This window comes from Nyctereutes procyonoides, unplaced genomic scaffold (genome assembly GCF_905146905.1).
Source record: "Nyctereutes procyonoides isolate TBG_1078 unplaced genomic scaffold, NYPRO_anot_genome, whole genome shotgun sequence".
Taxonomy (NCBI): domain Eukaryota; kingdom Metazoa; phylum Chordata; class Mammalia; order Carnivora; family Canidae; genus Nyctereutes; species Nyctereutes procyonoides.
Window position 1 is genome coordinate 26,248,665 of NW_026575139.1, and position 14,343 is coordinate 26,263,007.

The 14,343-nt window shown below is 47.7% G+C and overlaps 1 protein-coding gene across 7 annotated transcripts in view; it reads right to left on the minus strand.

The window, feature by feature from the left end:
• DCAF4 (DDB1 and CUL4 associated factor 4) overlaps window positions 1–14,343 on the minus strand; it is a 30,360-nt gene continuing 16,017 nt past the window's right edge. For 5 of the 7 annotated variants that reach the window (XM_055304275.1, XM_055304273.1, XM_055304270.1 and 2 more), the window contains 9 exons: window positions 13,390–13,492; window positions 11,124–11,267; window positions 10,177–10,226; window positions 6,151–6,230; window positions 4,812–4,910; window positions 4,601–4,698; window positions 3,163–3,336; window positions 2,704–2,818; window positions 1–1,068 (listed from right to left, as the gene is read on the minus strand). In XM_055304275.1, coding sequence (XP_055160250.1) covers window positions 875–1,068; window positions 2,704–2,818; window positions 3,163–3,336; window positions 4,601–4,698; window positions 4,812–4,910; window positions 6,151–6,230; window positions 10,177–10,226; window positions 11,124–11,267; window positions 13,390–13,492 — 1,057 coding nt within the window. In that variant the 3' untranslated portion in view covers window positions 1–874. Of the gene's footprint in view, window positions 1,069–2,703; window positions 2,819–3,162; window positions 3,337–4,600; window positions 4,699–4,811; window positions 4,911–6,150; window positions 6,231–10,176; window positions 10,227–11,123; window positions 11,268–13,389; window positions 13,493–14,343 lie in introns of those variants that run through there. The other 2 variants (XM_055304271.1, XM_055304277.1) reach the window with 2 other exon arrangements.

Sequence of the window (14,343 nt, forward strand, 5' to 3'; positions counted from 1 at the left end):
TTCTTTCTAGTTTATATTGTTTGGTAGAAAGGCTCTTGAACGCTGTATAAACATCTCAAAGTGCTTCTAGATTACAGAAAGTCAAGGCCAATTTTCTTTGAGACAGGGCCCTGTAATCTGACATTCTAAATCACCATTATAGAAATAGGAGCTGTTGTACTTAGGAGCTGTTGTACTTAACATTCTGGAAGGTGCCTCCACAAAGTATGCTAGGACCTGTTTAAAACCTCGAGCATCTAGAAAGATCCATCTTTCCTTCCAATGCCTATGGATGGTGATAAAAGGAGAAAGTGAGGTCTGTGGATGTTGAAGGAGTCTGAGAAGGCTTTTTAATGACTGCAAAATCCAGCCTTCAATCTTTACCTCTAGAGACTGAGAAATGATTTCCCCACCTCCCTCCCTGTCTCCCCAGCTGGCTTTCTCCAGTCCACATGCAGATCTTTTTGGGACCTAGGCACTCACTGCACTACAGTCTCACCCAACCTCATCATTAGGCTTCTTGAAAGGGCTTTTGGTAAAAGAAACAGTTTTAGTTTAGTTACTGCCAATCTTTAGCCCTTAGAAAAAGTATTTTTTAAGGAAACAAAAAAGGGGGGGGGGGACACAGACTATTCTAAGGAATTCAACAAGGAAATAAGTACCTTTTATGAAAAGGACTTTTGAGCTCTCTGAGCTCACAACTTAACTGAAATAACTTTACTGAAGTGTCTCCACATAAAACAGTACCTACTTCCTGACAGCTGGATGGATGGATCTGTGTACACAGAGCGTCTACTTAAAATGCCCTCATTGGAAACAGCAACTGTGGCAGAAGTATAGCTTCTCCTTACTTCTTAAGTCAAATCCACATCCCTCCAGGCTGTACCCTGTGGAATTAGGTGTAGGAGAAACAGTAAAGGTCCTGCTGGACAGCCATGAGCAGCCCTGGGGCTCCCCGGAAGCCCCCGAGCCGAGAAGAGAAGGCCACACTGGGGATGTCAGCCTTAGAGGTAGGATGTGGGGAGGGTATGGTTCTGAGCAGGCAGGCGTCATGGAAGCTCCAGATTCTCGTGTAGCAGTCCTGGCCCACTGGGAGAGAGAGAAGAGACACGGCAGGTTAGTGAGAGAACACACAGGAGCACTTGTATAGACGTGGACCTAGCTTCTCATGATTCCTAAGACTAGACGGGACTCCATAGGAGCCAAAACACAAACCCAAATGGAAATGATTTCTGATATGTACTTCTTGAAAATCAAAGTTGCAGGTCTGGTGCTCTAGAATCACAACTAGTCACAGGTATTCCAAGTCGCAGGATGCACTGGCTGGCTGTGTGACACCTTGGCTGGTGCACCAGGCATCCTAAGAGGTGGGTGCTCTACTTCTCTTGCATCAAGGTCTATTCAAGGGGGAGCAACAGATTTCCTCTTTGTAAAAGAGTAACCAGGAAGATCTCTTCACTTCAAAATATCCTGGGGACAAACCAGGCGACAACTGTCACCAGAGCTGTTTCTGGTTTAATGGCTCAGTTCCTAAGACCAGCTAAGTCTTCAGGGCTCACAGCTGTGAGGAACGTGGCACCAAACAACCATTGTCTGCAGGAGCCCCGACATGCTACTGGAGACCTTCTGAGGAAGGTCTTAGGGTCTCACAGACTTGGCCACTGGAGAGGCCATGCGGCCACCGGCACTCCCTTGGCATGGCTCAGGCTGTGGGGCTCGCAGAGGACTGCACTAGTCCACCACCCATGCCTGCCTCTCCACGGGGCTCCTCTCTTTCCTGTTATTCAGAGCACAGCAGCTCTTCTGGGATGGAAACTAGGCTTAAACAGGAAGCTAACTGCTGCTGGGGGTGGAGAGTAGTAAACAAGCCTGAGAAAGTTCTAACAAAGTGATGCTTCTTTGGCACAAAAAAAGATTCATGGAGAATAAGTACATTCTGTAGGCATATCTGCACATCTGAGGACATGTCAAGACTAAGAATATATTCCTTAATGTCAAGGGCTTATTTCTTTCATGTGTCAAACCAAACCACCGAACTTTCATGATATCGGAGCATTCTGTCCTCCCAGAAACAGCAAAATCTGTGATCAACCTGTAGCTCTTCAAAGAAATTTTCGATTTATTCATTTATGAGACACACACAGAAAGAGGCAGAGACACAGGCAGAGGGAGAAGCAGGCCCCATCCCAGGACCCCTGGAGCACGACCTGAGCCAAAGGCGGACGCCCAACCCCTGAGCCACCCAGGTGTCCCATCTTCCCAGGGAATTTAGTGGCTCAACACTTCTGCTCTATTCTGCAATACGGATCCTCAGGGATGGTGTCAAGGGGATTAGGACCAGTTCTGTTACAATGACCTTAACTTCTTTTCTCAGCATGCTCTGCTGGAAAGTGAGCACAAAGAACAGGGAAACCCATGCTGTTGAACAGGATGGGATAAGGGCCACACTGAATGCAGACCAGGTGAACACCCAGGCCTCCCAAGCTGCTGCGTTTTGTTGCACGTAGCTTGCCTGTTACTGAGGTGATGTTCTCCTACTCATGTGAGGACAAAGGGCTGTTCCAACTGGTGGGTGTTTAACTGCTGCTCAATAACATCCTCTTCTATGTCCCACCTAGTCTCTCCAACAGTCCACAGTCCCATGTACTCAGTTCTCATGTGGAGTAGTTTCTCCCTCTGCTATTTTATCTGATGGGACAGAAAGAGCTCCCCTTCCCCAGGTACCTGCTACCACAATTCCTTCTTCCTCGTGCACATGCAGGGGCAGGTAGGCATACTCGTTCACATGACCTTCATACTGTCTTATACACTTAGTGGTCCTCAGGTCCCACAGCTTGATCTGTGGAAAGCACAAGAGGCCATTAGATAGTGAACCCAGGCAGGGCAAGGTGGTCTCCAAACACCTCTCAGAGTTAGGGGAATCTAAGTTTCAAAAGCACCAAAACCAGTTTTGTGTTTGTCTAGACGAGGCTGGGCTCCCAGTGGGCAGCAAAGCAGCTGCCCTTCAACTTGGTCTCTCCCCAGCTACCACCTGGCAGAAGAGTCTTTATCTTTTAAAAGATTTTATTTTAATATAATCTCTGCACCCAACCTAGGGCTTGATCAAGAGTTGCATGCTCCTCTGAATAAGCCAGCCAAGTGCCCCAACAAGAGGGTCTTTTCTGAAGAGCCAGGAACTCCTACCGTTCCTGCCATGTCAGATGCCATCAGGTTTTGCTCTTCTTGGAGGATTTGCACAGAGGTCACTGCTGAGTCATGGAACAGGCGGGTGGCCTTCCAGCCCTTGCCCTGATTTCGGCAACGTAGATCTATGGCAAAGATCTCCCCAGAACGACAGCCATTAAACAGCAAAGGAGCCTATGGAAAGAGGGACTGTTTGGTACCACCTCCTCTTAAGGCTGGGAGGGTTGTGCCCTCCAGACACAACCCCTGCCTTGTTTCCCCTCTCCTAGCCGCTAGGTTACAGGTTGTGGGCGATGGTGTGGCCAGGGTTTGAGCCTCGGTGTAGCTGGAAGGGTTCCTTATGAAAAGGTAAAAGAACCGGACCCTTTGTGTCTTCCAGCATCCTCCCTGCTGGCTGCATTAGCCCCTTAGGCCTCAAACTCTGTGATGCTCAAGTGATGGTGGCTTATGTCCACCAAGGTCCCTTGTCAGAAGCCAGGGGGAGGAGAATGGAGTAGGAGGGATCAGAGATGCAGGGAAGGCTTGTAGTCCCAAATGGGGCAGACGGCTGAAGAAACCTGAATGACACACTCTGTGCTTACTGCAGAAAGGAGCTTGGTACACTCCCTCCTCCACACTTTTAAAGAAGGTGGCATTTTCAATGGATAAGTCTCTGAAATGTAGTATTGACTAGAATTTTGATTTAAAAAATTTAAAATATATAATTTGAAAACTATGTATGAAGCTAGTTAAGTGTTCAGAATTGAGATTTAATTTATACATTAAAAAATTTCAAAAAAAAAAAAAAAATTTCGGGCAGCCCGGGTGGCTCAGCCCAGGGCCTGATCCTGGGGACCAGGCTCCCTGCATGGAGCCTGCTTCTCCCTCTGCCTGTGTCTCTGCCTCTCTCTCTCTCTCTCTGTGTCATGAATAAATAAATCTTTTAAAAAAAATTTTTTTTTTTGTCCTTCTGGCTAATCCAAGTGCTCAAGAACTGCTAACAATTCATTTAAATAGAAGTTGTTTATTTTATTAAAGTTTAACAGTTCTTTTTTTTTAATTTTTATTTATTTATGATAGTCACACAGATAGAGAGAGAGAGAGAGGCAGAGACACAGGCAGAGGGAGAAGCAGGCTCCATGCACCGGGAGCCCGACGTGGGATTCGATCCCGGGTCTCCAGGATCACGCCCTGGGCCAAAGACAGGCGCTAAATCGCTGCGCCACCCAGGGATCCCTAAATAGAAGTTGTTTAAAGCGAGTTTAGCCAGGCCTTTCTAAATCAGCCATTTTCATCCAGTACATAATCACCAAGTAACCTGCTAATCCTTTCTAATGTCCTTTCCCCCCAAAAAATGAGAAGTGACCAGATGCCACAGAGGAATCCAGTTTCGATCCAGCAAAATTTCCACCCTTGGGAAACTACATTGTCCACCCCCACCCCCATCTAAACAACCAACCATGAGGGCAAACTGCTGGGCCAAGACATCACTGCTGGTCCCAAAGGACTGCCGGTGTCCCGTCACCACGTTGGTCACTAGGACCCGCCGAGACAAGCCTGACAGAGACAGATGGGGCAGAGAGGCAAATATCACTCATGGTCTTGAAACAGGAGTTTCAAGTTTGTGAAGGTCTGTCCTCTGGGGACCTGTGGGAGCAGCTGTGGCTCACCTGTACTGAAGCAGTTGTTTGCCTGAATGTTCAGGGACCATGCACAGGACCAGGCGCCAGGGATCCGGAAGCTGCAGAGCATGCCAGGCCGGTCTCCTGCTGAGCGCAATGGTGAATATAAAAGATGGCTGCTTTGAGGGGACCTTCCCTCCGTGCTGCCAGCCCGGTGACCACTGATGTGGGAAACCTCCAGGAATGGATGCTCAGAGATCTACACCTTGGCCCACTCTGGGTTTTATATGGTAACAAGGAAGAGACACAGCTGGGGGACCTGGCTCAAAATGGGTCATTCTGAGAATGAGCACATGAATCTTTCCTGACTTCCCAGCATTAGTGTTGGAACTACTAACTGCCAGCAGGGAGGCCGGGTTGTGTTTCTTTATAAGAGGGTTTTAATCCCACATCACACTATTAGATGTGTGACCTCAAGCAAAACATTTTTAAAATAAGCCTTTTAATTAATAATAAAGGGCATACCCCCCAAATATATAGTGCAATGAGTTATAAGTAAATGTAGCCGTGTAACCACCACTCGGGTTAAGCAGAACATGCCAGTACTCTGATAACACTCATAACACTCTTCCCTAGAGGGAACCACTATCCTGACTTATGACACCACAGGTCAGTTCTGTAAGGCAGGTTCTGAACCTCTATGCCTCAGTTTCCCCATCTATAAAAATGGTGGCAACCCATACTCCTGCCATATGCTTACTGCACGATGAAACGTCAGGCACGAGGCTGAGTATGCATCATCTCACTTAATTCTCTACATGACCCGATGGGGTAGGTGTTCTCTTCACATAAGGTAAGCAATCTGTTCAAGTTGGTAAGGGGTAGAGAGCCAGGATTCGTGCCAGGTCTGCATGAAGGCCTGTACTCTTAAGAGGCCTGGCCCTTGTCTAATGGATCCTAATTCTCCGAGAGACTGAAAACTTAACACCTGGAATGCTGCCAGGAAGAAGTCCGACTGCCTTCCTGCACATAGAATCCAAGCGTCCCCAGCAGCATCCACCAGGCTTTTCTGTGTGATCTGTATGGGCAGCCCAAATAAATATTTTGATCTCCTGCACTGGTTACAAACACTAACTTTCCTGGCTGCTGAATTGACCTCAAAGAAGGGGTAGGTAAAGATGTACATACAAATCCTGGGTCAGATTTAAAGAATTCTCCTACAAGTGCTTCTGCAGACTGACTTGGACTTGCACAGCCTGTGGTTCTCAGCCCTCCTGCCCCTGCCTTCTCCATGGGGTATACACCATCATGGGCTGCAGCTCCTGGGAGGCGGGGACTGAGACCTCCCTCAGAGCACCTCCTCATCCAAAGGGAAAGGACCTGGTACCTGGATGACTACTGACGAACAGCGATGCTGGGAGCAGGGTGGCACAGCCTGGAGTCTCTGCGATGCCCATGAGGCAGAGCCTGGAAAAGCTGTTAAGGATAGTCAAGTACAAGGCTGTCCTTTGGGAAGAGAATGGGCATTAGTACCCTTCAAGAAACTAACACCATGAGCCAGAGTCAATACATTTACATGTTCCATATTCAGTTTCAGATTAAAAAAAAGATATTTGACAGAGATCGAGCACGCATAAGCGGGGGGGGGGGGACAGCAAGGGGGGGGAGGCAGACTCCCCAATGAGCAGGGAGCTTGATGTGGGGCTTGATTCCAAGATCCTGAGATCATGACTTGGGCCGAATGCAGAAGTTTAAGCAACTGAGCCACCCAGGCGCCCCTACTTTCGGGTTTTTTTAAAGGAAAAAAAGGCCATAGACAGTTCAATGTCTCCCTGACCCCTCCCCAGTCCAATTCCTCCCTACCCAGTATCACATTCTAAAACTGGTCTGAGTTCTGGGCCATGCTCTATTCTTTCCACAGAGCATCTTCTACAACTGTTCCATCTCCACTGTCTCCTAGATTCATCTGTGTTGATGTTTGTAGCTCCAGTCTCTTCACCTTCCCAGTGGAGCACATCTCTGAACAAACATACAATTCATCTGACTCATCTCCTGCTGATGGGCACTTACACTGTTTTGAGTTTTTTTGTTCTGCTGCTGGAATGAGCATCCCCCTCCTGTTTCTCTGTCTCGTACTCCATGTGGGGGAGGCTGCTTTAAGGCATTGTTTTCTTGTACCCATGGTATGAGTTTTGTTTTATGCTGCTACATGCCACTTACATACAAAAGTTTCATAAAATATTTACCCTTACTGAATATGAGACTCATAACTTTCTAGTCTACTGCATTAAAAGAATGCTTTCAAAATGATGTTGTGACCCATGGATGGAGGTCATGACGTGCAGTCTGGAAAGAGGCTCCAGTGTCCACATCTGGTGTGGGACCGTGGGGTGGGAAGGTATGTGCACCTTCATCCTAAAGGGGTTTTATGATTTTCTTACCCCAGCAGTCTTCCCCATTTGCCAAAACTGGGCGTTATCAGACTTAAGATTTATGCTCATCTGAATGGCTATAAACGAACATATCATTTTAATTTTAGTTTCCTGGACTAGAACTGGGTGTGCTGATGCATCGGATCAGTCACTTGGGTTTCCTTTTCTTTGAACCACCTCCATCTGTGCCTTGCCCATGTGTCTATCAGATTGGATTGTCTTTGCCCTGCTCCCTCTCCCTTCACCTCAGAGGAGTTTGTGTTTCTTCCACTTCCTTGCCTTCCCTTCCCTCTTCAGCACTGAAACCTAGGTCTGACACTAACGTCCCAGTGAAATATCCTCCCTGAGGTTTCCAACAGACTCTGTTTCTCATGTGGATCTTTCCAGTCCTGCCTGTGGTCATGTGGCACCGTTTGTAACGACACACTCAGTGGTGGCCTCCATGACCACCTTCTAGCAGGCCCCGCTTGGACTTTCTCTAATCACCTATATTTCATGGCCTAGATCCTAAGTCTCTCCAACCTGTGCCTCTCCTCCACCCTTGCTCATCCACCACACCCTCTTCCCTGCCCGCAGTCCTGCAGCAGCCCTCTGCCTGAGGTCCCACCCCTGCCCACCTCTCCTAAGGTACACCTCCAGCACCACAATCCTCCAGAATATCCCAGCAGCAGGGGCCCCACCTTGCCAGAGACATCAGATACCAGACCACTTACCGCTGTCCCATGTGTCAAGCTCCCCTCTGCCTCTTCCTTCTGCTGGAAGCTGTCTCCTCCAGGAAGGCCACCCCAATTTCTCCATCCTGCTAGCATCCACCTGCCCCACAGAGACTGAACACCTGCTGCACTGCCCTCTCTAGCACTTGCACAGGGATTGCACCTGTTTAATAGATTTTGGTAGAACAAACACACACACCCTCACTGAAAACACATGCAAAGCAGTCAGGCAAAATCCGATTGTCTGAATACAGACATGTGTGCATGTCATGCTGCCTTGGGCAGTAGGCCCTTGTTAAGTATTTCCAGTAGGGAGACTGCTGAAGCTATCAATGATAATCCCGCAGCTGGGCAGCCAAAGTCTTTCCTAAAGAAACCTCTTTTGCCTCTGGGTTTGGAAGGCAAGGATGTGTGGAGGGGATCCCTACCCAGGTACACTTTTAGTTACCAGGACTCAGATCTAGATTACCCCAAACTTGGTGTGATACTAATGAGGCCATTACCAGATTTGGTCACTTCAGAGGCCACAGGTGTTGGAAAGTCCAGGAAGGGCAGCTTCAAGCCTAACTTTTCCCCATTCTGTAGGGGAAATGCAGAGGACTGGGCTCAACAAACTGACATTTTGGTAAAGGGAGAAGTTCCATGACCTTCAGCAGAAGCAGCAGGAGCACAGAAGCCTGGAGATTACCTGAAATGACCACCAGAGGGCAAGCGGATGACAAAGTTATACACCTCGCTCTTTAAACCCACTTACATGGGGATCCCTGGGTGGTGCAGCCGTTTAGCACCTGCCTTTGGCCCAGGGCGCGATCCTGGAGACCCGGGATCGAATCCCACGTCGGGCTCCCGGTGCATGGAGCCTGCTTCTCCCTCTGCCTATGTCTCTGCCTCTCTCTCTCTGTGTGTGACTATCATAAATAAATAAAAATTAAAAAAAAAAAATAAACCCACTTACATGGATTTTTATCTTCTCCTTAGCATAAGGAGAAAACCTGGCGAAATGTCATCCTGTTTTAAGATCAGAAATCAGAGCAAGGTTCTTGTTTTCTGTCCTTTAAGACCTGGTCCCTTCTGTCCTCTGGGAACATCATCACAGTAACAAATGGTCTTATCCTCCTACAGAATCCCACCACATGAAAGCCACATAAATTTTCAATTTACAAACCGCACAGTTTATAACCAGAGCTCTGATGTACCATAGGCTTTTAAATAGAGTGCTATAGGACAAATTCAAAAACCCCCAACAGGTTCTGATTCAGCCATCATGTGTTGAGGACCTATGTGATGTGTCAAGCACAGTACTAAGTGCATTCATAGACATTAACTATAATGTTAGCCCTGTGACAACCCGTGAAGTAAGCACTAGGTATGAGTGGTTACAGGGTTTTAAGAATTCATTTATTATGAAAATGAATCAAAAATAAGACTCATGAACATGTGGCTTTGGGTCAAACAATACTAGTCCCAGAAGCATAGGACAGACAGTTTTCTTGTCCATCATCAACAGCCCCCAGGGATTCCAGAGGGAGGGGTCCAACCAGCCTAACACTGTACTCCTGTACTCTTAGTAAAAGAGTACTGATTGTTCTCTGAGATGGCAGAGACTAGAATGGAGAGTGTTCTAAAGAAAGCTGTCTCTGGGGGTGCCTGGGTAGCTAGTTTAAGCATCTGCCTTCAGCTCAAGTCATGATCCCAAGGATCAATGACTTAGCCCCTTGTTGGGCTCCCTGCTCAGCAGGGAGTCTGCTTCTTCCTCTTCCTCTGCCCTTTACCCTGCCCTGCTCATGCTCATTCTTGCTCTTATTCTCACTCTCAAATAAAAACAACAACAAAAAGGCGCTGTCTCTGGCAGGGATCCTAGGCAGAGAGTCCACACACCCATGGTCCAATGTCGAAGGATGCTTTACTGATGCCCGCCCTTGGTCTCTCCACTGCCAGAGGCCCAGCCCACCCTCAAACCACTGCAGCTCTGAGCTCCTCCTCCTTCACCTCAGGAGGCTATGGGGTTCCTGTTGCTAAGGCTTTCCTGTCCCTGTGTCTGGCATAAAGTGACATAAATGTCACCCTGGGAACCCCGCTACTTCTCTGTGCTCCACAGCAATCCTGTTTGCCACTCAGCTGCACTATTCTTTCCTCAAAGGTGAGACATGTGTACAAAATGGTGCAGACTTCTGACCACTAAGATGCTGCCTCACAAACCCCACAGACGCCCAGCTCCACACTAGGCCATGGCCTGCCCACCAAACCTCTTCCTCTAACAAAAGATACAGAATGTGGGAATCCAGGTGATTCAGTGAGGCCCAGCACACAGAGTTCACCTGGTGAGGAAGAACACAGTGAGAAGGAAAGATTGGTTTGACTGCCAGCTCACGGAGAAAGAGAAATGCTTTCCTATGGAATAACTAGTGGGGATACAGACATGGTATTTCTTTCTTCACTCTCACTCCTAGAGGGGCTGGAACAAGCAGGAAGTTCCCTGCTCCACCATGCAGGGCCTGAAGAGGAACAGGAAGTAACCCTTAACACTTTGGTCCTCTGCCATCAGCATGGACCTCACAGTGAGAATTCTGCTACTCTCTCTGGTGTAGGGATGGCTTCTTTGCAATAGCTGGAAACAAACCTAACTCTGAAAGGCATACTGTATCTCACTTCACTCAGAAACCATTTTCACCTTGTGTCCATCTTGTGGTCCATGTTCCCAATGAACAGAATGGTGCCACTTCTTACACAGTCATCACCCAGGGGAATTTAATATTAACACACCCTGGACAGGAGGCTGTGTTAAATTTATGTAACTTCTGTATAGGCCATGGACTGGCTGAGTGACTGATGCACAAGAAAACTGTCCACCCAAACTAGCACAGCCCACTGCCCAGGAACTTTGTGCTTGGCAAGGGCTCCTTTGGATCACCTCTATCCTCCTGGAGGGGAGGTCTGCACAACCAGTTAGAGAAACCTTTCAAGCCTAAAGAAGTTTCACGCCTTCTCTCAATTGTTGACAGGATTTCCCTTCCAAGATAAAACACTCAAGGCCCTTTTCTTCCCCTATGGGTTCTCAAGATCTCTGACTCTATTCTCCCTTGGGAGGATAGGTACTCAAGCCCCACCTTCTCCATAAAGTTCTCTCCTCTCCTCTCCTCTGAACTGGGCCAACTACAGCAGGGCCCCTGGATCAAAGGCAATGGCAAGGCTAATTAATGGGAAAGACAACATACCTTCCGGTTGGTGAAGTACAGGTTTTCATGCATATGCACCTTGAGTGAGGGGGTCTTTAGGCCTCGCAGGCTGATGATGCCATACTTGGAGCCTCCAACTTTTACGTCATTCACCGTGAAGAGTCGATCACTGTTGGTATCTGCCTGGAGGGGAAAAGAGACTGCAGGTCACCTCCCTGGCTGAGCCGGACGAACTGCCCAAGATCATCTGCCTCTCTTTCAGATTCCACGCTCTGTGCACTTCTACCTGGTGAGCGCTCCCACCCAAGAGGAAGCATAGAAGTAACGTAACTTGCCCCTACTCAGCCCAGCTGTCACTGGGCAAGACTGATAGGTACTGGTCTCACAATCCAGAAGCAGGGATAACAGCAATGAGGGGGCACCGTCAAGAAGTCTGAGGTCCACACAGTTGACTCCACTCAGAACTGGGTGTGGAAGAGTTCTAGGGTCCACCCATGCAAAATGTTTAGATGAGCCACATGGTGACATATAGCCATCATGAACAGTACATATAATGTGGAAAATGCTAATTATACCCCTATGAAGGAGAAAAAGGAGGATACAAAATTGGATTCCTGGGACGCCTGAGTGGCTCAGCAGTTGAGCATCTGCCTTTGGCTCGGGGCGTGATCCTGGAGTCCCAGGATTGAGTCTGCATCGGGCTCTCTGCATGGAACCTGCTTCTCTGCCTATGTCTCTGCCTCTCTTTCTCTAGATCTCTCATAAATAAACAAAATCTTTAAAAACAAAACAAACACCAAAACTGGATTCCTATTTTACAGGTGCTTTTCTCCCCATTTAAAAAAAAAAAAAAAAAAAAAAGCTACTGCACTGAAAAAATATTTACAATAGAAAAAATTGCACTGGGATATGAATTATTTTTTTTCTCACTTAAAAAACATGGTTAAAAATTCAAAATAAAAACCCTATATATTTATGTGTTTTATATATATTTATAACTATACATACTTGAGTTTGGATGCTGGTGAAAATGTATTCACTTTTCAAGTTTACTTGGAAAGCACATTTCCTGAAGAATCATTACAGTGACTAGAATCAGATCTGAAAAACTGATCTTTGGTGGCAAAGCACCCTTCCCAACACTCTGGTCCACAGAGCCAGCTAATCATCTAGAACTGTATGTGGGAGTGCAGGGCCTGTGTGAGATGAAGCATGAGGACTGATAGCTTAGGTCACACTAAGCAGCCAGCACGTGCATCCCCACCCAGTTTTACTCAAGAACCCCAGGGAAGGAGCTTCTGAGGGGAATGAACTGCAAGAAAATTTTCTACTGATTCAAGTAAATTGTACTCCCAAACCCATGGGGGAGTAAGAGCCACAGGAGAGAATGTGGGTCCTGGAATACCCTTTATATAAGGACTCTCCTGGGGCAAGACCTCCAGGGTCAGCTCTGTGGCTTCAGATTCCAGTCCTGTCAGCAGTTCACCAGACTGAGCCTTTCCATCTTGTATCTTCTCATTCTCCTCAGCTTTCCCCCAGCCTCCAGGAAGGACAGGGTTTGCAGGGCAGGTCATGGTCTCCTGTGGCCTCAAGCTTCTAGTCTCACTCAGTAGACTTGGGTCCTCTGTCAACATTTCTCTGAACTCTGGGTCCTCTGTCAACATTTCTCTGTCAACATTTGGGTCCTCTGTCAACATTTCTCTGAACTCTGGATTCAAGCAGTTGGCTCTGGCTTTTAGCCTTGGCTTCCAGCTCTAGGTCTAACCTAAAGCAGTAAGACTCTGCTCCCTATAAATGACATGATAACAGAGTGCTGGATGTGCAGGCCTAGGAGTACAGGCCTGCAGGCCCCAGCCACTTAGGTCAGAGCCAGCAAGCAAGGGAATTAACACATAGTTGCTACTGAAGGACACTGGAACTTCAGATTTGGCCACTAGATAATGCCCCAATATAGGAAAGATTAGAAGCCCTTGGTCCACTGTGTACCTTTCAGTTTGTACCCAACATACCCAAGGGAAAATTACTTTGTGATAGTTCTCAGTGTGTGGTGGGCCCAGACTCTCAGATTAATAGACAGAGCTATAGTGGGGGTAAGAATGGTCAGCATGCCTTGCCCTGTCAGCTTAGCACCTGCCAGCAGGTAGTCCAGGCACATGCTAGGACTGTAAAGCCAAGAGGACACTACAAGCTTTCATGGCACTGGCTTCCACATAGCTAGGCTTGATAAAAGCCAATATTAAGCCACATAGTGTCAGGGGATAAAAGCTATACCTCTGGCACCCATAGGGAGCTCCCTCCCACTCACCAGTATGAGGTTAAATCGGTCGCTTGCCAAAGCGGAGGGATCCGAGCTCTGAATCTGGACCTTTTTCCTCTGCATGCAGCTCACTCGCAGCTCATGAGCTAAACTGCAGAGGGAAAGAGGGGCAAGGAGGGTATGGATGCTGTACCTAGATATCCAGAGGCTCTCTGGTCTGGCTCACACCCTAGAGCCAACCTCCCTTAGTCAGCTGTCTCACATCCCAAGTAATTATCAGCAATGGAGTTGAGCAGGATCCCATGTAATCTCAATTATAGAACTCTTAGGAAAACTAAGGCCAAGAAATGGGTGGCCCATTCACAGGGTCAAAGAAAGTTAGAACTAGACCAATTTGGTTTTGGATAAATCTATTACAACTCTCCCGAGATGAAAACAACACTCCTGAGAAATGAAACAGCATGCTAAAGAGCACCCAGTTATTAAGAACCAGGTATGGAGCCCCTTCCCTCTCCACACCATAGGCCACCACCCTACTAAGGGACCTACAGTCCCCTCCTGAGAGGGGTAGAGGTAGACCTTAAGTCCTTTCCTTTTTAGGAGGGGAACAGAAGTGAGGTATGCCCTACCTACCCTGGTGGGTAACCCTTGCATGGCTGCCCTTCTCTAAAGGGGACTCTGCTCCAAAGTAAGTGCTGTGCCCCCCATGATGTTTCTTCACCTGCCCGTGCACAGCAGGAGGCAGTAGAACGCAGGGCTTAGGCACTCAGGCAGTGGAGGCAGGCAGATCCCACCCTCTCTAGCTTTACCTTGAGCCAATCGCTCCCACTCTGAACCTCAGTGTCTTCTAGACACTGGGGAAAGTATCAAACTAACTTACAAGGTTTTAGTTAAAATTGTACTAGACATCACAAGTATATAGAATTCAGTATATATACATCTGCTGAACGCACTATTTTGGGTGACAATTCATTGGAATGGGAGGAGGCAGAAATCTCACGG